The sequence below is a fragment of the Eschrichtius robustus genome, chromosome 1 (assembly GCF_028021215.1).
Source record: "Eschrichtius robustus isolate mEscRob2 chromosome 1, mEscRob2.pri, whole genome shotgun sequence".
Lineage (NCBI taxonomy): Eukaryota > Metazoa > Chordata > Mammalia > Artiodactyla > Eschrichtiidae > Eschrichtius > Eschrichtius robustus.
In genome coordinates, this window is record NC_090824.1 from 95414130 (window position 1) to 95437124 (window position 22995).

At 35.6% G+C, this 22995-nt stretch overlaps 2 protein-coding genes across 3 annotated transcripts in view; one reads left to right on the top strand and one right to left on the bottom strand.

Moving 5' to 3' along the window:
- The first annotated feature begins 251 nt into the window (after positions 1 to 251).
- SLC24A5 (solute carrier family 24 member 5) lies at positions 252 to 18734 on the top strand. Its single transcript, XM_068551091.1, has 9 exons — positions 252 to 372; positions 1059 to 1238; positions 10929 to 11012; positions 11101 to 11204; positions 11547 to 11647; positions 13334 to 13617; positions 15668 to 15874; positions 17802 to 17903; positions 18412 to 18734. The coding sequence occupies exons 1-9, from the start codon at positions 252 to 254 to the stop codon at positions 18732 to 18734; spliced, it is 1506 nt and encodes a 501-aa protein (XP_068407192.1).
- A 399-nt stretch (positions 18735 to 19133) lies between these two features.
- Positions 19134 to 22995, bottom strand: part of MYEF2 (myelin expression factor 2) — a 30685-nt gene continuing 26823 nt past the window's right edge. For both annotated transcript variants that reach the window (XM_068551158.1, XM_068551150.1), the window contains one exon: positions 19134 to 19462. In XM_068551158.1, the coding sequence (XP_068407259.1) occupies positions 19299 to 19462 (164 nt within the window). In that variant the 3' untranslated portion in view covers positions 19134 to 19298. The remainder of the gene's footprint in view (positions 19463 to 22995) is intronic.

Below are 22995 nucleotides of genomic sequence, written 5' to 3' on the forward strand. Positions count from 1 at the left end.
TGGATCTGCCCTCGGGGACCGTGGGCCACGGGACTGTCTGCTTCCTCCCTGCCTCCTCCAGCCTCTCTGGGGCTTAGGGCTCCTGATCAGAGTAGCTCGGCTGGCTCCAATCACCCTCCCTTGTCCACTGGCCTTGCTGTGATGTGCCCTGGGCAGGGCACTGGGCAGGAAGGAGACTCCTCACATGATCCAGCTTAATCCTCCTCTTCTCCCTTCCCAAGGCTGCACGTTGCAGAAAGACCGCTGCAGAAATGCAGACCAAAGGGGGCCCACGGTGGGCAAGAAGGGCCCTGCTCCTCGGCATCCTCTGGGCTACTGCACACTTGCCTCCCCCAGGTGCCTCCCTGCCCCAGCGGCTCCCCAGGGCTACAGGTAGGTGGACGCTGGGGTCAGCTACCCCTGCTGCTGCCACATATGGATAAACAGACAAAGAGAGGGAATTTCTTACTTGACTCACTTTTGCTTATGCTTCCTGCTGTATTTGCTCTGCGTTTTAGCATTTGGTAGGCTATCAAACACTTTTGATCCTTCGAATAAGTTCTCAAAGATAGCTCTGAAATAATTCACAGACGTCATGAAGCAGGAGAGTCTTCAGTTGTTATTGTTGGAGACTTCATCATGGAAAAAGAAATCTTCTTTCATCCTAGAAATTCTCTCTACAGCAGCGGATGATTCTTTGCGGGCCTTGGGCTTTGTGGAAAACTTGGGCTCTGAAACGAGAAAATGAAATTGTACAGATATTAGGAATCTTTACCTTCAAAATACAGTTTCTGATTGAGGAGGAAAAGGGGTTCAGAATTCCCTTTTAGTAAGGAAGCAGACAAGGAAGACTGATTTCGTTATTTCCTCTTTTTAATTCACCTGCTATCATTATCTTATTTCATTAAAGCACCTCTTACAGGTCCCAAAGACTAACTTTTTTTTAAGGATCTACAATTACATCATATTCAAAAGTGATTTAATCCCACAATTCCTGTTTTCTTAAGGAATTTCTCTTTGTGGGCTTGGAATGTGTGACTCCAACATCCTTCAAATTTTCACCTCCTTTTCCTTACCAGGAAATAGCACCCAATGTGTTATGTCCCCATCATCGGAGTTCCCTGAAGGGTTTTTCACAAAACAGGAGCGTGCAGATGGAGGCATCATAATCTACTTCCTAATTATCCTTTACATGTTCATGGCCATGTCTATTGTCTGTGATGAGTACTTCCTACCCTCCTTGGAAATCATCAGTGAATGTAAGTAGCTGGAAATCTTCTCTACAACTTTCCAGAACAGTAGTGCCACACACATATACAGCTGTCTTTGGAGTAGCTCAGCAGCAATCCTGTCCATCTCAACTGGCTGCAGAACGCTGACTTCTGCGTTGTGGTGGCCTGTATCTTGAGGGACTGGCGTGAGTATGGTTTTTCTTGGTAGTTAATGTGCAGCAGAACATCTTTAAATGAGTACAAAGCAACCATTGCTATAGTGCCTATCTCCAGAAACTTGCAGTGTGTCTATTGTACTGCCTAGCTGTTTGTTAGTAAGCTGTTCCAAGTTTCATATACATGCACTTGGTATATACTCCTAATACACTGGACTCCTAATACTTGCCATCAAACACTTCAAAAATTTTTTTCATTTTTACCCTAAAATCTCTGTAACTTTTTTAAAAAGGTAGATGATAAAAAAAATACCTTTAAGGACCGCCCTCCTCCCTCTTCCTTTCCCAGCCTCCTACCAGTAAGGAAACTAATTCATGTTTATGAACCAATAAATAAATAAATAAGTCCTGCATCTTATGTAAAGTGCCCTTTGGCATCAGGTAATTAAACATTAAGCTCAGTTACTGGTTTCTGGAAATAAGATCTGCCAAGCCCCTCAGTTCTACCCCTTCAATCACGTATATCGCCCAGATTTCTGAGCACAGACCTTACATTAGCACACTGGCCCCTAAAATCAGGATATCAGCGATGTTTTATGCCAAATAAGCAAAAGTGCCAGCGTGTCCAGTCTCTGTCTCCTGCTTAGTTAGTTTAATTGGTTGAGCATGCTCACTTCAGAGAAGGTCAAAGTTAAGGCTTAGATTTCCCACTGCATACTCCCAGGACTACACAGAAATAGCATCCCCCCGCCACACACACACACACACACTGCTAGCATTTCTTTACAGGGAAAGAGCATGAATGTAAACTCTCCCTTTCTCCCTTTTCCCATGGTCCCATCCCCAACCCCTGCTGAAACACAAGTCATTTTCTCTCTTGTTCAGTGCAGTACAGCAGTATCCTTAGGACTTAAAACAGGATCTGGCACTAGCAGAGGCACTCAACACCTATTTCTCTAATGAAAAATAATTATAGAACAGGTCAGCGTAAGGTTATTATAATTATTATTTAACTTATAGTTTTACATTGATACTACATTTGACACTGACGTTGATAGTCTTCCTTAATAGAAATTAAATTACTTTAACATAATACTTTTACTTAGACTGATGAAATGCAAGCAGAATAGAAGAAAAAACAAATTCCTCTACATTTCTATCACCCAGAGATCCCCACAGTTATCATTTGGTGTATTTCCTGTCAGTCTTTTAGATCTTGCTACATATACAATTTGAGGTCGTTTCCTTTTCCTAAGATAATATTTAATCATGCACATATCCCTGTATTATTAAATACCCTGCAAAAAACATGATTCTTCATGGCAGCACAATAGTTCCTGATTCTGTAAACGATTTGAACACCCAACACTGGTTTTTATACATAATAAGCACCCAGTAGAAATTTATCACAATTTTTAAAATTATTAATCTTATTAGACATTTGAGTTTTAATTTTTTGTTCTAAATGATGTTATGTCCATACTTGTATCAAATCTTTGCAAACTTCTCTGATCATTTCCTGATAAAGATACAGAGCTATGCATACCTTAAGCTTTATATTATACATTGCCAAAAGCATTTCACAAAGGGTGTGCCAACGAAAACCTCCACAATGTGTGGTAGCTTCCATTCCAGAAAACCATGAATAATATCTTTTTTAAAAATAATTCTTATTGGGATCATTTTAAATGTCTTTGTTAATTGCTTTCAAATGGAAGTTATTTCATAAAATTTGTAGTTATCTTATTATTTGTGAGGTTGAACATTTTATATGTGTATTAAAATTTGTGGTTTTGCTTTTGTGTTTTTTGCCCATGTTCTAATACGGGAGTATTTGTCTTTTACTTACTGATTTCCAAGATTTTTTTTAATGTAAGGGTATTAACTCTTTCTAATATAATTTTTATATGATATACTTTTTATGGTTTGTTTGGTTTTGTATTTTATGTGTTTATCACATTGAAGTGTACATATTTTTAAGTAAATTTACAAATATTTTCCTTTATGATTCCCCTTTTGGTTTTATACCTAGAAATACCTTTTTATCCCTAGGTCAGAAAAATTGTCATCTTTTCTTCTACTTATAGTTTCTTTTTTTTTTTACATTTATTTATTTATTTATTTATATTTAATATTTTCATTTCTTCCACTAAGAATTTGTTTTGCTATAGGATACAATGCTATTTTTCCCAAAAGTTGATCCATTTTCTATACTCTCAACTCTATACTCTATTCTAATGATCTATTTGTTCATGTTTGTGCCAGTACCGCACTTCTCATTAGAAAAACTAAATCATATTAATTATATAAAACTAAGAAATTAAAAATTCAAGGTACTATATCCCCACTTAGAATCCTTCTCTTCCTGGAAAGCAAACAAACAAATCACTTTTCTTTTGTTTGTTTTTTGTTTTCACATTTCCAAACAATGACTTGACTTCTTTCAGTCAAAGAATAAATCCATCAAGAATTTTTAAAATAAAAACCTGTCTTGGGAGTGGTAAATAAATAGATAACTTTTCTGGCCCTGCAGAAGAAACCACTGCATTAAAATTTAGATTGCTACTTCAAAATAATCTTCATTAAGCAACTTCATAAAATATCTATAATAATGACTTCCACCATGCCATTTGTGGAATTACTTTGGAACATCATCAGCAAACATTCATTTCTCAAGTGAATCGCTCTTTGCTCTGAAGTATAACACAGTAGCTATTATGGATGTGTGATTGATGGATGCCCACATCACTGCCAAATCCTCAGCTGCTAAGAATTGACCCCGGTCTTGAGCATTGAAAATACTGGCAATGAAATGAAATAGAAATAGTGCTAGCTGGATTCATTTTTAAATGCCTCTAAATTCATTCTGTCGTTTCTCTTTCCAAGGTCTTAGCATGGTCTTATCCAAATTAGGACATCAGCAATAAAAAACAATTTCTCTGGAATTTCTTTACACCCACAGAAACTAACTTCAGAAAGTCTGCAAACGCTTTACATTTCCCCATAGTTCTTTGACAAGCTATAATAGTCCCACCCAACTAATAAGTATTAATATAATCCTCGAAACAATTTACAGAGCATTCTACAATGTACTGGAATGCTATTAATTATTTATGTATTTATTATAGTTATTTATCATAAAACAATTATAGAAGACCAAGCATGGTTCTAAATTAAACATATATGATTATATTTAGTCTTCACAAAAACCCTATAAAGCAGGGACTATTAGATTGGTTTTACTAATGAAAAAACCGAGGCTGAGAGAATATGTAATTTCTCAAGACTACACAGCCAGAACACAGGAGAGCCCTGGTTTCTCTAATGCCAAAACCCAAGAATGTTTTCAGTTGCTGTGTGATATAATTTTACACGTCCTTGTTTGAGATTAGCTGCCGTAATATGGTTGTTTCAGAAGAACTGTTCTTTTTGAACAATTTTAAAAGGTATTTTTCCTCCCAAGGGCACTGAAAATTTTGACCACAAAAATACATCAAATACTGACTGTAACTACAGAGGAAGTATACTACAAAATAGTGAGAATCCACCAAGTCACTTAAAAAAAATCAGTTAAGAATTTTAGCAACCTACTGGGGGTTGTAAATTAATGTTATAAATGGTTACCTGCAATAATTAGACTCTGAGAACTAAGCATTTTGTCCATGATGTATATGAAGTCATAGTGCAGTACTGTGGAACCAAACCATCATGTATAATGCAATGACTTTCTATGGAGTACATGTCTGAGTCCCAACCTAGGATACAATGGTTGAATTGGCACACCCCTGACTCACCCCAGCCCCATCACCCCATGAACCCCTCCTCAAATCACTAACAGTGGTTCATTTGGTTGGCACAAGGGTCTTCAGCAAGGTGAAGACTAGAAAAGGCTCAGGACTGGAGTCTCCATGCAGGGGATAAGTTGGAAGTGGTGGAGGGCAGAGCCTCTTGCTGATGCCCTGGCCAGGCCCAACTCAGGCAAGTGAGTGCTCTTTCTCTGTCTGTAGCTATATATGCTGGTCTGTCAATTACCATTAGAACCACCACCACTTGAGGCTTTCAACAAGGATCTTTCCCTTTCTTGCTCAACTCATGATCATAAAAGTCACACAACCTCTCCTCCCCACCTCAAAACTGGAAAAGCAAGCACATACCCTGAGACATCTTGCTGTCATCTTAACTATGTAGAACCAATACAAGAAAATGTTGTTGCTATACCCCCTTCCTCTAATCCTATTTTCTCTTTTATCCATTTAAGTTCTAAAGGAAAAGAGACTAAAGATGATTCTTCGAACACATTTATATATAATATAAACTATATTAACTTGTAGCCCAAATAGTAGGACTATTACCTCTCATCTTTATAAGCAGTTCATTTTTAGAAACACGAAAGTTCAGTATAAAGTCAAAACAAATCCTTTTTATGTATTGTTTTAACATGTAATGGGGATCTCCTAGAGTTATTTAACCACTGTTTAAATCACCTTTCTTTAACTTTTCCTAAGCTAACTAGAGAGAAAAATGAGAACCCCTAATGACTGGTCACTTGATATAGCCCAAAGTCCACAATGAGCTAGTTATGAAACTTTTCTTTTTAAATGTTACACTAATATGCTATTCAGTTAGTAATTCTAATCCCTCCACCATGTTGATCCTTTGAAGTATAACATGTCTCAAGTGAAAATGATCTTAGTAAGGTTTTCAGAAACATACTTAAACAAAATATTTACTTTTTTATTAAAAAATTATTCTTATTCACTCTGCTTTGAGCTAATATTTGCCCATGTTCTACTTTATGTTTCAGAAATAGACAATAAGAAAGAAAGGCAAGTTTTAATTCCAGGTAGAATTAATTCTAAATTGATAAAATTGAAAGGGAGTGGAATAATTCTGTGAGTATGGCATTTGGCTAGCCGACAGTTTCAGGGGATTGTTTGATTCTTAATCCCTATGAAATTTACAGAGGCAAAGCCTTCCCAAAGAACAAAGAATCTAAGAATAGTGCTTCCTCCCTGCCACACAGGCACTCATTCTCCTCTTAAGAGCATTTTCATCCTCTTTGTTTTTCTTTTCCCTCTGATCTAAACTAATCTAAATTTAAAATATAAATAAATATATTGTGGTCACCTTGCATTGCATCTAAATCTACCCTAGGTGTATGGATCTAAATAAGTGCCAAGTGGTCTGGATATTACCAAGATGCTATTCAGGAACAGGCAATGATGATGATGATGATGATAATAATAATAATAAACTATATATTAATCTCTTCACTTACATGGGTAACAGAAAGAGCAGCTTTTTAAACTCAAAAAGGTCTAGCTGCCCATCCCATCTCTGCAACTACTACCTATGTGACCTTGGGCAAGTTATGGAGACAAAACTCAGGTAATTGTGAGCTTTGGAGATAAAATGTCTTACATATGCTTTATATGATAGACTTAGGGCAAATGGAAATTAATTAATATTAAAGCTGTTAGATTAGGCCATGGGGGAGTCTTTCTTTTTCAGTGGAATCAGGCCTTTCAAAACATTATACAGGGTTTCAGAATTTATTCCATTATAGCTCAGACAAAATATGAGATGATAAAGTACTTCAAATGTTTTTATTTACTGTTAAAAGCACCACAGAGCATATACATGCAGTTGTGCATTGAGAGGCTAGGCATTTATTTCAATGATGCTGACTTCACTCAAAACATTTCTAGAATATATTTGGAATTAATATCAGAACCAATTTTGCAAATCATAAAAGACATTGGTTTGCTGTCATACTTCATTTTGAATAGAATTACTCAGCATGACTACCCACCCTAGTCACTAGAGTTGGGTCTGAATGACTTTTAATTGCTTCCAAAATTCAAATCCATTCACAAAGCATGAAAATTTGCTGTCACTGAGGACTTCACAAAATTGTGCCAGAAGACACCAAATTGCTTATAGCCTACTCTTGTAACTCTATTAAACGCACACTGTGAAAAGAACTGGAAATACATAAAGAACGGTAGCAGTGGTTGAAATACAATGTTAAAATTATAAATGATCCTCCCCATTCTGTTTTCTCCTCCATTTTCTAAATTTTCAGCAACAAAGGGGAGTTTTATTTATAAAAGGAATTTATTTAACAGTAAGAAGCAGTACAGAGGCTTAAGGCACAGAATTCATACTTTATATTTTTTGTAAAAATTGATAAAATTAGAAGATACCTAAATATTGTGTAGTCCAACCCTCCATTTTACAGATGGCAAAATACAAGGCTTGTCTGAATGACTTATCTAAAGTCTCACATTAAGGTACTGGCAAGGCCAGAAGCCAGGTCTCCATTTTAGTTTAAAACTCTTTCTACTATATTTCCAGAAGAGGATTTTCAAAAACCGTTATAAACTTTCCAACATGGTATCAGAGAAGAGAACATGCTTAAGAAAAAGTCTGATGAGTTACTGATGAGTAATCAGTTCATTATCATAAAGTTGCACTTTATATAAACAAGGTAATATCTAAACCTATAAAGAAAACTCACCTTGAACAATTCTACTACATCCTGAAGGAAATATGATTATTCCTTTAGAGTAATAGAGAGGGAAAAAAGTAATAGCTCTTGGGAGGGGCGTGGGAAACCAGAACAATTTATCTTTAATAATAAACTATAGCAGAGAGAAATGCTACCCAAGGGTCAGTGAAGACAAAGCCAGTCGACTCTAAAGTTCAAAGGTATAAACCATTTTACAAAATATGCTTAGAACCTTAAGATATAACTTGTTAAAATATCTTTGAAGTTTTACACATCCATCTGTACAGAACCTTTCTTTTCATAACTGAAATAGAGCCCAGTGAATAGCAACAAGCTTTATTGTTACTGCCTTTTGAGAGTAAAAGTGCTCAAAAGGGCCACCTATTTTCTTACCTTGCAGCAGCCGGATGGATCACCCTTTCTCTCTCAAGACTGAATTTTTCTAATGAAGCATTCTTCGGCCAGCATTAAATGAAGATTGGCCATTCACTCTTCAGCTGCCCCAAGTTTAGACAGTTACTTCAAGATAAAGCACTTTGTTCTTTTTCAATTTCCTCCACATATTATCTAGCCCTGGTTTGATTTGAGAAGAGAATTCATGGTAATATCACTAAATTTATACATTCTCTGGAATATGCTGGAAAATGTCCAAATTATTCCTGACTCCCATTAGCTATTTTCCCCCTAGCACGGAATGGAACAGTGGTAGTTACGTACCAGTACCATGAGGCAGGAAAGAAAATGACTCAATTGTCCCCCATAATTGGCCTAAGTGCCATTCTTATATTATATTGAGTTTCTGTGATGAAACAGAAATAGCACTGGGTTTAGAACCAATAGACTTGTGGTTTATGCCCTAACTCCTCACATTTAAGATCCTTACTCTCCATGTAACTTTTAGTTACTTAACCTTCTGGACCTGTTTCTTTATCTGTAAAATGGAAATACCATCACTCACATCTGAGGATAGCTGAGACGATTAAATTATGTATATGATAGTGAACTGTATACCATGAATATAAGATATTATTTACTTCATACATAAAATGAAAAAGTTAATAACAGAACAATATGCTTCATCTTGTTCTATTTTAAGTTTCATGGCCAATCGGTCCTACTACATATCAGAGTTGTAGTAAGAGTATAAATTCTATATCCTATATATATGCTACACATTTATATGTAAAATTACTCTAACCAGTAAAAGAAATGCTATGAAATGTCACTTACATAAATTATTACTTCTCTCCCTTCATTAGTCACCACAAGTAGATGTTCATCAAGCAAGATGACCAAAGGAAAATAGTAAGGAATAGGAGAGAGGGCCTGGATTAGATAATTCCGACTATCCCGAGAGGATTTTTCACAATGGAGGCTTAACAGGTGGCCCAACAAGCTGGTTGGGCCTCTGAGACCAGACAATCTCATGGGGATAAAAAAGATGACTGCGGCTGGTATCACCAGCAAGCAATATTGTGGATGTCTTTCCAAGCACTTCCCATATTCTTCACAATAAAAGCCCAAGTCCTTGCTAGGATCCACAAGGCCTTATATGATCTAGCCACCTATTACCTTTGACCTCATCATCTACAGCTCTCCTTCACACACTTTATTCCAGACACTCCAGTCTTTTTCTGTTTCTTGAACACACAGGCTAGCTTCTACCTCAAAACCTTTGCACTCACTCCATCTACCTAGAATACTCCTGGGTCTATGCGAGGTTAGCTCCCTCACTCTGAAGTCTTTAAGTTACCACCTCAGTGAAGTCCTTTCTGGTTACCCAATCTAAAATTACAATCTTTCCTCCATGACATTTTATATCCCCCCACCCTGCTTTTGCTCCTTCTAACATGATACATAGTTTTCTTGTCTGTCTGTTCTCACTATAATTAAATTCCAGAAGATGAGAAACACTTGTCTGTTTTGTTACTGCCACATTCCTAGCACATAAAAAAAGCATCTGGCATACTAGGTAGTCAATAGATAAATAACAAATAAATGAACAATAGTCAGGTGTTCCAGTTATCTATGGCTGCTTAACAAATCACCCCAAAACTAGCAGCTTAAAAGAACAATCATTTCATACCTCTCACAGCTTTGGGGGTTTACTGGCCTCAGCTGAGTGGTTCTTGCTTGAGGTCTCTCATGCAGCTATAGTAAGAAGAGAGGACTAGAATTATCTGAAAACTCCCTCCTTCACATGTCTGGTGCCTGGGATGGGAAGATTCAAAACTGGGGGGCTGAACCAGCCGGGGTTCCTCAGGGATCTCTATTTCTATGTGGGCTCTTCACAAGGTCTTTCCAGGATGGTAGCCAGGGTTTTTATGCGATCACTTAGGGCTCTGAAGCAAATGTTCCTAGAGAGAGAAAACCATGAGAAAGTCTTGTCACCTTTTATGTCCTAGCTTCAGAAATATTACGGCTCTGCCATACTGTTAGTCAAAGCAGTCACAAAGGCTCATCTAGGCTCAGATGACGTAAACATAAACTCCACCTTGTTTTTTGTTTTATTTTGGTTTTTTGATAGGGAATGGAGAGGTTCTGGAAAATCACGTGGGCAGAAATATTGTAGCTATTTTTGTTTTGTTGTCACACCGCCAACAACAAAAGGAATCAGTAATGTCAAAGGTAGATGTCTCAGCAGAGAAGTAGAACCTGATGTGGACCTGAGAGTGAGCGACAGGTAATGGTCCCCACAGGCAAGAATAAGGAAATACTGACCACAGGTGAAAGGGACTCAACAAAGCACACCAGAGTTTGAGAGTCTGGAAAGACTGTCAAATATCAGTAGATATAGCAAACAATAAACATCAAAAAAGGATTGCTATCAAAGCCTTGGAAACCTGAGTTTTAGTTCTAACTTTGACACTAACTTTCTGACTTAGGGTAAATAATGCCTAGCATGCTGCCTCTATCGGCTATTTTCCAGCTAAAGTTAATATTAGTGATTTTCTGTGAAGATGTAGCTTTGATATATATCTATTTAGTTATAAAGACATACTCTTTCATTTGTCACTTTACCAGGCATAACATAATTTCATTTGTCTTCAGACTTTGGATTGTCCCAGAATGTTGCCGGTGCAACTTTTATGGCAGCCGGTAGTTCAGCTCCTGAATTAGTTACTGCTTTCCTAGGTAAATATTGCTCCTTGTATTTTTTCTTACTCCATGTGATTTCATCTTCTCCAAGTCAATACTAACTTAGCTACTGTCTTGCTTATAGGTGTATTTATCACAAAGGGCGATATTGGCATTAGCACCATTCTTGGATCTGCAATTTATAATCTCCTTGGCATCTGTGCAGCCTGTGGCTTACTATCTAACGTGGTATGTAAAAAAACTTTATTCAACAAAATTTATTGCCTTGACAAATTATAAGAACCGTTCAGAGTCTAGAACAAACAAGGCACTAGTAACGTGTTCAGTTAAATTTATTAATCGGTCGAAAAACAACATGTATTCAATTTTAAGTTAACCCACAAATACCTCTTGGTCAAATTTATGAAAATCAGACTAGGTTTAGAAACACAATTTTTCTTAAAATTCCTTTCTCTATTCAATATGCAAAAGATAACAATATTTAGCTACAAATATACAATTTTATTATTGCACTAAGCAAGTACTTGAAGAAGTTACAGTGTAATGGAGAACATTAAATTATTTTTACAGGTTTCAACGCTATCATGTTGGCCCCTATTCAGAGACTGTGCAGCATACGTGATTAGTGTAGCAGCAGTTCTTGCCATAATATTTGACAACCAAGTTTACTGGTAAGCTTGAAATAATCATTATTCTTAATGTAAAACAATTACAGAGAGGATTTTTATAAAATTCTGATGGTTTAGTAACATTTTTTTTCAAAAATGTTATTTCAATCACTTCTCAATTATCCGCCACTTCCGTACATTTTCCCTGTAGGTCTCTGAGCTAACCTCCTCACCACGATTGCTAGTTGGGTTCTTCTCCTTTCTTCGCAATTCTTTAGTCAAGTCAGTCTTCTTTTGTCTAACCACTGGATGTTACCACCCTTCTTTCTCCCCACTGCCTGTTGAGAAGATCTCCCAACTTTTTTGTCCGTTAAAGCCCCAACAGGTGGCTTTTTCATCTATTGGGTGGTTTACCTTTCCTCCGTTAAAAGTGACCATGGTCACAAGATTGGAGAAGATGACAAAGGAAGTAAAAGAAGTTCCTTTAAATTCCTCCAACTTTCTCCCTGATGTTCATTTAGTAAGAGGAACTATAGCCTTCTTCCTCTAAAAATCTAAAACGTTTAGGTTTCAATATTGAAAACTATTTGCTTTCTTTATAATCTCCCCATGCCTTGCTGTTCCAAGAAAATGAAAAAGGGGGTGACTTAGGTGAACAGATAGTAACCGTTTCGGCTAACAAGTAGGTGTTTATCACTACGCTAGGAATCTTAACGGATAAAGAAATGTAAAACACAGCCATACGGATTGTACATTGCCCAATGCCAGAGATCACCAGAAAAATAGAAAACACTGTAAATGGCACCCCTCTGGAATACTGCAATTTGGCAGTGCTGCACCAATACCTGCTATCAAAAAACTTTAAACCTCGCAGGGAGCAAATGTCTTAAATGCATCATCCTGAAATCTAGCCTGTCTCCCAAGGAGAGACTGTTGGTTACAATGGGGATGCTTCTGGGACTCAGCAGTTGTCTGTAAGGGGACAATCACTGTGAGAGCATCCAAGCTAACGCTCCCCCCCCATGAGGGAAATCAGGAACTCTGTGCTTTCAAGCTGTAGCAGAGATTCACTGGCTATAAAATAAAAGGTAAATGCAAGGTTCAAATGTGATGGTATTCGCTAATGAAAATCCTTTAAACAGCAAACCAGAGTACAGGAAAACGATTCTCAGTGCCTTAGGTATAACTTTATTTTTGAGAACATCCTTGCTTTCTTGTGAATGCAAGCCAAACTCATTTACATTAAAATCGTAAAAAAAACCTCTGTATAGCAAACTGAAAATCTCCAAAGTCTAACATATTCTGAATATTTTACACAAAATTCCTATACCAGAACAACTGAAATGAAGATACTATATTTTCTTATAATTATTATATTCTTCCAATGAACTGAGGTGGAGAATGCCCATCACTATTCATTAGTTTCACTTTTATTTTGAAAGTCTACAATTACTATTATGTTTAAAGAACTTTTTATGCCTGCCATTCGGAAGGATTCTACAAATTAAGACAATGAATTTATAATCCTTGTTTTTGAAATACAGAAAGGACAGTGTCAAGCTTTCATCAATAAATTTTTAATAATGCTGTAACCAAAGGTGGACGCATCTACAAATCCAAAATATATCTAGAACATTTCCGTTCTATTGCTGCATTCGAAAATTAAGCAGATACTGCCCCAAAGCTACTAACTCTAAAATAACTTTCACATTTTTAATTGAAAAACACACAAATTTCTCTAATTTATAGGTATGAAGGAACTTCACTGCTTTTGATATACGGATTATATGTTTTGGTGCTGTGTTTTGACATTAAAATTAACCAATATATTATAAAGAAGTGCGGTCCTTGCTGCACCTGCCTTGCCAAAGCAATGGAAGAGAGAAGTGAACAGCAGCCACTGATGGGATGGGAAGAGGAGGATCAACCATTCATCCGCAGGCAATCAAGAACTGACAGTGGAATATTTCATGAAGATTCTGGGTACTCCCAGCTTTCTATAAGTTTACATGGTCTTAGTCAGGTTTCTGAAGGTAATAACCACATCCTGGCCACTGTTAAGTCTATTCACTAGCAAAACTTAATTTCATTTCACTTAATTCATTAAGTACTATATACTTACTATGTAAAAAACACTATGGGGATTCAGGGATGATCAAGAGGCAGACCTATCCCTAAAGAAGCTTCCAATACTACAGGGGGGAAAAAAAAAAAAAACCCAAATAGCTAAAATGTGATGAGGATGGTTAGATAGGAAAGATTATCACGGAGAAGGGAGCATTAAAACTAAGCCTTGTAGAATAGTAAGATTTTAACTAACAACCTGATTTATGAGTAATAAGTAACAGCTATTGAAGTCTAGACTTCAATAGCTGTTAGCTATTAGTCATAAGTAAATGATGCAGAGATAAGATAAAGAGTATTCCATGGACTGACTGACAAGGAAGTAACATGAGCAAAAGGCCTGCTCAAGTACTAACATAACTGGAGCACTGAATGTGCAGAATGGAAGCAGAAGAAAGGTGGATAGAAAGGAAGAGGATAGAAAGAGTCTTAAATGCTAGATTAAGAGTGTTTGCAGGTTTGTGAGTAGAGAAATTATCAGAACTGAAATATGGGATAAAGGACATGGAGGTCTTTAAGAGGCTACTAAACCAACTGATGTGTTTAGCAGATGTCTAGACAAAGTGAAGGCAGGGGGAATACAAGAGAACAGATGTGAGACATTGCAAAGGAAGCATCACCAAGACCAGGCAACTGAAGGGCTACTTGGGAGCAGAGATAATTCTGAGGCTTTTGATAATGACTAAGAAGATGAGAACACCACTTACAAAAACTAGGAATTAAGGAAGAAAAGCTGGTGTGGGAAAAAAGAAAGTAGGAAGGAAACAGTTGAATTTTAAACATGTCATCTGAAGCAGTAGCAAAACACTTAAGTAGATATATTTAGTAGGAAGTCGAATTCAGCTACGGCCAGAAATACAAATTTGGTGGTTATTTTTTTATAAAGTGGTTGTAAGAAACAGATTCTAAATTTTATTTAGTACTTTAGACAGGGAACTTATTCTAATTTATTACCTTAAAAAGTTAAAATATGACTTTGCCCCTTCTTACAAAAATTATAGTTTCTAGTCTTTCAGGCGCAAGAGGTACACATGTCTAAGTTAAATTTTGTAACAAGAAACTCAAAAGAACCAGTCCAAACATTTTTTATTACACTAAAATTATATCTGTTACTTTCTGGCCCATTGGCTGAGGCTTGGCAAAAGATTTTTTATGAGTTATTTTACTAGCATTAGTTGTAATGTGACCTAATATATGGGTATAGTATTTTATAAATGCCATACAAATTTCAAACAATTTTAAAGTGAATTCCCCTTTTTATCCAATATATTATTGTCTTCCACTAAGTTAATAAAACAAATTGAATTTAAAAAACATACTCAAGTCTTATAAGTTACATTGTAGATTCTATACTAGTGCCTACTTTCTTAAGGTTCTTTCTAAGAATTGTGGTGAATTCTGTGTTTGGTAAATTAATTAAAGAAAATAATGAAACAAGTCCCCTAAAGTCACTTACAATGAGAATTAGAAATATTCCACTTAATAAAAAGATTATGCTATAATTATCTTATACTCGCTAAGTATACATTATGTGATACACAGGGCAGGCTGGAGGTATCATCAATATTGGGAAATGGAAACAACGGGGATAGCTAAGGTTAAGACACCCGGTTAATCCCATAAGCAAAAGTTACTAAAGACCATCCACACTGTAGAAAACCAAGAGAGGTCGAACTGACACTTCATAAACATTATGTCTCTAACATACTTAGTGAATGACCCAAGACATCTTGATGGATTTAAGGCCCCAAATCAAGAAACGCTGAGTATCACATTTTACACCATCAGCCCTGAAGTCTCAATTAGTTTCTCTTTGCCAGCAATATCAGTAATGAGGTATTAGAATGCCTCTTAAAAACTGATACAGCTAATTTATTTCAATACAGCTTTCTAAATGAACATTTCTAACTTAACTGGCCACTTGAGAAAACTCAAAATCGTTTAATTTTTCCCTAACAGATCCACCAAGTGTTTTCAACATGCCTGAAGCAGACTTGAAAAGAGTTTTTTGGGTACTATCCCTTCCCATTATTATACTACTTTTTCTAACCACACCAGATTGTAGAAGAAAGTTTTGGAAAAATTACTTTGTGATAACCTTTTTCATGTCAGCACTGTGGATATCTGCATTTACATATATCCTGGTTTGGATGGTCACAATAACTGGTATGTATCTTAAGTATAAGAGCACAATTTAAAAATAAAATAATCAGTTTTATGTAAGAACAAAGCATATATTCACTAAGTGTAGTCTAGTTAAAGAGCAAATTTTTTTTCAGCAAAGACTAAAGATAAGTGCTATTTACAGAAAGATTAAATATTAATACACCAACAAGCTCATTCAGGTTTTGTGAGTTGTATATCACATGTCAACTACATTCTCACTGTTATACAGCCCAGGGGTACAAGTCAAAGGAATGTACATGTTATAAATGAAATCAAATTCACAGAATGTCTTTCTATTATGCTAATAATTAAATCACATTGCATGGGTGCACAATATAGTCTTTATATTGAATTCCATTCCATAATAAAAAATATAGCAAGGTGCCAGTGTTTCGAGAAAACGACGGGTACTCACTGTTTAACTGGATTACATTTTATTTTGCTTTTTAATATGGGAATATAAACGTAGTATGAAACGAATAAAAAGGGTATAAAATAAAGTTTCATTTTAGGTTTCTACTACCTTCATGATTAAGATTTCACTATTACTGCTTGGTCATAAGCAGCTCTAGTCCCACAGAACTCCTAGTCCAGAAGGAAAAACTGAATATAAACAATGAACAAAAAAATCAGGAATTTCTCCCAGAAAGGTTAAGCTGAATGGACTTACATCATAGATGAGCAAACCACCACCTGTGTGCCCAAATCGCTGAGTCTCCTGCTTTTGAGAGTTAAGTTTTACTGAACACAGTCATGCCCATCCATTTATATATTATCTATGGATGCTTTCACATTACACTGGCAGAGCTGAATAACTGCAACAGAGATCATATAGCCTGCAAAGCCTAAAATAATTACTATCTCACTCTTTCGAAAGAAGTTTGCTGACCTCTGACTCTTCTCAAATTAATATATGACTTAGAATAGTATGCTATTCTATTTCTTTTTACTTTTTTTTAAGAGCACAATGAAAAAGTCCAATAGCTTGCATATTAAAACGCTAAATTTTCTCAGACAGATCACATTTGACATTAGGAAAGCAAGAAAAGAACAAAATGAAGTACTAGATCATAGAACGGTCCCCAAGATGATAAATATTAGTGTTATTTATGTACATATGAACTCTGGCAAACCAGTAACAAAATTAACAACCAATTACAATTCCAGTATCAATATATAAGCATGCAATAAATATGCTACTTGAAGTTCTTTTAATTAACATTTTAAGAAAAAAAAATTCTAAAGTAAGTTTTCAATTACAATATTAAGAGCAGTTACAATTACTTTTTTTTTTAAAAACTTCCCTCTAGTTCTGTTTCCCAAAATGAATACATTTATGAAAAATGTTGAACTGACATCAGATTTAACAGAAGTATTAAACTGGGACCATAAAGTTAGAAAGACTCAAGCCGAATCCTATTTTGTTTTCCTCAGATTTATGATTTCCCAAAGAAAACACTAAACGAAGGTCTGTCACTAAAGTAGGAATTTAAAAATGCATACCGTGTTAACACATTTACAGCTTAAGAACAGCTACAAATGATTTGCTTAAATCTTACCTCTTTAGCAAATGTTTTTAAAAGGGAAAAGAGAAAATGACCAATCTCATTAGCATATTTTAAGCAACAGCCTTGACAACAGTGGACAGCCAAAACGTCTGTAAGCATACCAGGTAGGGAAATTACTCCTTGGTAGAATTTTGTGTATTAAATATCGATATCTGTCATTAAAAATCTGTGCTACCTGGGTTACCAATTCACCAATATTATTCAATATTTTGGTAGCTAAAATCTAAGTAAATACATATTGGTTCTGAAATCTAAATATGCCTATTTTCTGTTTCAGGAAAGAAATATCTGAAATATCTGCAGAGAACAGTTAGCGAATCTATAAGATTTGTAACTTGTAATATCTATGTTTATTACAGGGGAAACATTAGAAATTCCAGATACAGTAATGGGCCTTACTTTATTAGCAGCAGGAACAAGCATACCAGACACGATTGCAAGTGTGTTGGTTGCAAGAAAAGGTAAGAAGTAGGTCCCTCAAGCTGCAGTGCCCATTCTTAAAAGCCTGGCTGAAATACACTGAGCAAAGGTGCCTTTAAAATATTTATTTCCTCAGTAACATACTTCGAAGAAAAAAAAAGGAGTGACTCAGAGGAAGGATTTACTATTTAATAGCAGATTAATTTCACTAAATCTAATTGCCCAAGTAATATTCATCTGAAATGTGCATTAAATCATAACTAACCATGTTAGAATGAAAAGCAACAAGTAATCTACATACCTTATTGAAAAATGGTTTAATAAATAAAGATAATTATTATTAGATAAATAAATGTTAAGACTTTAAATACTAACCCCCCCAAATTTAAAAATACAAATTCATTAAGACTTTTGCTCTAATACAACAATTTTCCAAAACAAACAGAGAAAGTATCCAGTGTTTTTTCTTATGAAGCTTATTAATAAAATACAGTATTGGTGTGCATATTTTAACAACATGCTTTTTTTTTTTTTTTTTTTTTTTTACAGGCAAGGGAGATATGGCTATGTCTAACATCGTGGGATCCAACGTGTTCGATATGTTGTGCCTAGGAGTTCCATGGTTTATTAAAACTACATTTATAAATGCATCTGCTCCTGTAGAAGTGAACAGTAGAGGACTAACTTACATAACCATCTTTCTCAACATTTCAGTTATTCTTCTTTTCTTAGCAGTTCACCTTAATGGTTGGAAACTAGACAGAAAGTTGGGAGCAGTCTGCCTATTATTATACTTGGGGCTTGCAACGTTATCAGTTCTGTATGAACTTGGAATTATTGGAAATAATAAAATAAGGGGCTGTGGTGGTTAATGTTATGTGGAAAATGTGAATGATGGGGAAGGGCAGAGAAGGAAAACTCCAATTCTCCATTTAAGTCAAATAAAAAATATTCTGAACTTTAGAATCTAAAACTTACTTACAGTAATTCTTTATCACCAACAAAAATTTAAAACCAACCAAAATCATATCCTAATTTGTCTGAGCCCTTTCTTTTCAAGGACAATTACATATATTAAACAGAAGTTTTGAAAAAACCATCTACGTTTTACCTTACAATAAGTTGATAAAAGCTGGGGACACTTGGACAAACAAATCCCACTATGCAGAACTGAAAATAACAAGAAAATGGCTTATTTCATTAAAAATAGTATAACCATTCATTTAAACTGAATGACCAGACTTGCTGTCTTTAAAAATCCAAACTTGAGATTAACAAAAATCACAGTATATTAACACTATACTGTTAAAAGCTGGTGGGAGTTTTAAAAGTTCATCTTTACAACTTTTGTAAGCATACAGTATTACTTAAAAAAATGACTTTTACTAGGAGATTCAGCAAAACAGATGTAAGAATGTTCCAACCGTGGTTTCAAATTATGCATTACGATCCAAGCGAACATCAATTTCTCTGCCACTGATTTTTATGCCATTCATTATTCTGCAGGCTTTTTCAGCTGATTCTGGGGAGTCAAATCTGACCGTTCCACAGCCTTTTGACTTTCCATTCTCCATTTTTATTTCTGCAAACATTACGTGACCTGTAAAAGAAAAATTATAGAATTACTAGTCTGTTTAAACAGGTTCCATTTCACTACACAGGTTTGAAATTTCTCATAGCCAATGAAATGACAACTTGGCTAAAAACATCAATGATTTTAAAACAGCACATCATATAAGCATTATTCTCATCATTTTATATTGTGAATATAATGCAATTCATATAAAGTAACGAATATATACAGGTTATAATACACAAAATTGAAATCAAAATAAATTTGCTTAGGATTTAATATTTTATTAAAATAAAAATTTTTTAATGTTAAATCCTTACTTCTAAAGTGAATTTTATAGCAAGATAAGGTGAGCTGGCACAAAATGACACCAAGGCACCATGCCTAATAACAAACTTACAAATTCAAACAAAATTATTTTTAGAAAAACAATTGCTCTTTTATGCCCAATCCCCTAATCTCTCTTCCTTCCCTTTTATCCTCCATTTCACTCTTTTATCCCTGAAAATAGTAGCAACTGCCCAGAAATTTAATTTTTACCAGGCCACAAAGAGCTCCGCTAATTCTGCTTTTCAACCACAGTGCCAAAGTCATTTATTCAATATGACAATTTGAACTCCACATGTTAAGAGTGGCACCAAGTGTATTACGGAAACAGGCAATGGACGAGATACTGTAGATTTGAATCAATAAAAGTAGAAAACAGTGATGATAAGAGCACAAAGAAGAACCTTAGAGAAGCTTCCAGGAGGAGGAAAACCAGACAATGGTTCTGTTTATAGTTAATATCACTACTGACTCTATACAGACTGGTATTTGAAATAAATGAATATCATTTATCAAAATACGTGGCCATAAAAATCCATCATCCAAACCAGAAACTTCAGAGAGTAAAAGGGAGAGTTATTAATAATTACACACAAATAACAGATGTAAACATTGAGGCTATCCCCAGGCATACAAGGATGTATGATAACCCAGTTCACACAGATTTAGATGTGAGGTGTGTGACTACTTACCAGAATGTTTCCCTCCCCTTGAATATTATAGTTGCCAGGTCACTATGGGCTAATTTTAGTCTGGCAATAAAATCAAAGAGCCAGACATATTTAGTTCTATAAAAGGACAAAAAAAGGAAAAGGGAGGAAGGCAAAGAAAAGGGCTTGGGCTTCCCTGGTGGCACAGTGGTTAAGAATCCACCTGCTAATGCAGGGGACATGGGTTCGAGCCCTGGTCCAGGAAGATCCCACAGTCCGTGGAGCAACTAAACCCGTGCACCACAACTACTGAGCCTGCGCTCTAGAGACTGCGAGCCACAACTACTGAGCCCACGTGCCACAACTACTGAAGCCCGCACTCCTAGAGCCTGTGCTCTGCAACAAGAGAAGCCACCTCAATGAGAAGCCTGTGCACTGCAACGAAGAGTATTCCCCGCTCGCCGCAACTAGAGAAAGCCTGCGTGCAGCAACAAAGACCCAATGCAGCCCAAAATAATAAATTAATTAATTTTAAAAAGGGCTTATCAAAAAATTGCATAAGCCCTTTCCAGGCAATGGGATGAATTTTTAATCCCAATGCATGGGTAAGATTTTTTTTTTCCTGTTTAAATTTTGATCTGAATGATTTTGATCTGAATGATTTCTACAACATCCTAGACTATTTTTCTTCTTTTGTTTATTCATCCATCCCCGCCCTGCCCCATTACTGTGTTTTTTTAAAACCAACTGATAGGTAATCACTCACCCACTCAATACTAATTAAATGGTTCAAGTTAATAAATATCACACTGAACCAAAACCATGATCTGTAACCCAAGCCAGGCAGTCTTTAACTGTGTTCTAAAAGTATAAAAAAGACTAATTCCCAGAGAAATTATTGTATGGTTAAAGTAGATCCAAAAAATTTTTAACCTACAACAGGTAAAAAACCAAACACACCCCTGTGCATCATTAGTGGGACTGTAAACTGGTGTTTCCACTATAGAAAACAGTATGGCAATTCCTCAAGAAATTAAAAATAGAACTACCATAAGATCCAGCAATTCCCCTCCTGGGTACTTATCCAAAGAAAATAAAAACACTAGTTAAAAAAGATACATGCACCCCTATGTTCACTGCAGCACTATTTACAACAGCCAAGATATGGAAGCCACCTAAGCCTGCACCACTCAGCCATAAAAAAGAATGAAATCTTGCCATTTGCAACAACATGGATGAACCCAGAGGGTATTATATGCTAAGTAAATAAGTCAGAGAAAGATAAATACTGTATACTTTCACTTATAGGTGGAATCTAAAAACCAAAAGAAATGAACGTAACAAAACAGAAACAGTTATACAGTGAAGGAACAGGTGGCTGTCTTGAGTGGAGGGGGCTGGAGAGAAGAAAGAAATAGGAAAGGAAGATTAAGAGGTACAAACTTCCAATTGCAAAATAAATGAGTCACGTGTATGAAATGTACAATGTGAGGAATATAGTCAGTAACTGTGTAATATCTTTTTATGGTGATATATTGTAACTAGACTTATCGTGATGATCATTTGAAAAGTACAGAAATATCGAATCACTATATTGTGTAACAGGAACTAACATAGGGTTGTGGGTCAATTATACTTCAAAAGCAAAGAAACAAACTCAGAGAAAAAAAAGAGATCATTTTGTAGTTACCAGAGGCGGGGGGGGGGGGGGGGGGGGGGCAGTGGAGAGGGGAAATTGGAGGAAGGGAGTCAAAAGGTACAAACTTCGAGTTATAAGAGAAATAAGTACTAGGGATGTAATGTACAACATGATAAATATAATTAACACTGCTGAGTGTTACATATTAAAGTTGTTAAGAGAGTAAATCCTAAGAGCTCTCATCACAAGGAAAATCTTTTTTTCTATGTCTTTAATTTTGTATCTATGAGATGATGGACATTCACTGAACTTCTTGTGATCACCATTTTATATGTGTAAGTCAAATCATTATGCTGTACACCTTAAACTTATACAGTGCTATATGTCGATAATATCTCAACGAAACTGGAAGAAAAAAATTTTTTTAAAAATACAGAAATCACATTTTCTAACAAACATCATAAAATGAAACTGGAGACTATCTATATATATATATATATTTTTAAAGCTTTAAAGACAAATGCAGAGCAATTTCCAGAGTCCTCTTAGTATCTCAAATGCTGGGACCTGAAAAAAAAGCAAGTTTAATTAAAGAAGCATACCTTGGTAAATGGGAGCTCTTTAGTGATTTTGAAGAGGACTGTGGAGAATTTTCAAGAGCTTTTAAGGTTAAAGGTTCTTCATTATCCTAAATTTACCTGTTTTTCTTAACATAAGTATCCCACCATAGGTTTATTAGCAATACTAAGGTTCACTCAAGCAAGAAATCTTCAAAACTTCAAAGGAAAATATGTAATAATCTCTTGCAAAATCTGTTAATCTCCCAGGACAAGTTTCTCTTTTCTTCTCTTAAATTTCCTCTCTGTTTAGGAACCATGACTCAAACCACCAAATTCCTGACCTCACAATGATCTCAAGGCTTTTCTAGCTGACAAGGTCTATCA

Excerpts from the sequence above, each read along its gene's own strand:
- SLC24A5 (XM_068551091.1), top strand. The coding sequence starts at position 252 with ATGCAGACCAAAGGGGGCCCACGGTGGGCAAGAAGGGCCCTGCTCCTC. Across the intron at positions 11,205-11,546 it reads GTGGCTTACTATCTAACGTG|GTTTCAACGCTATCATGTTG; the intron begins GTATGTAAAAAA and ends TTATTTTTACAG. Across the intron at positions 11,648-13,333 it reads TTTGACAACCAAGTTTACTG|GTATGAAGGAACTTCACTGC; the intron begins GTAAGCTTGAAA and ends TCTAATTTATAG.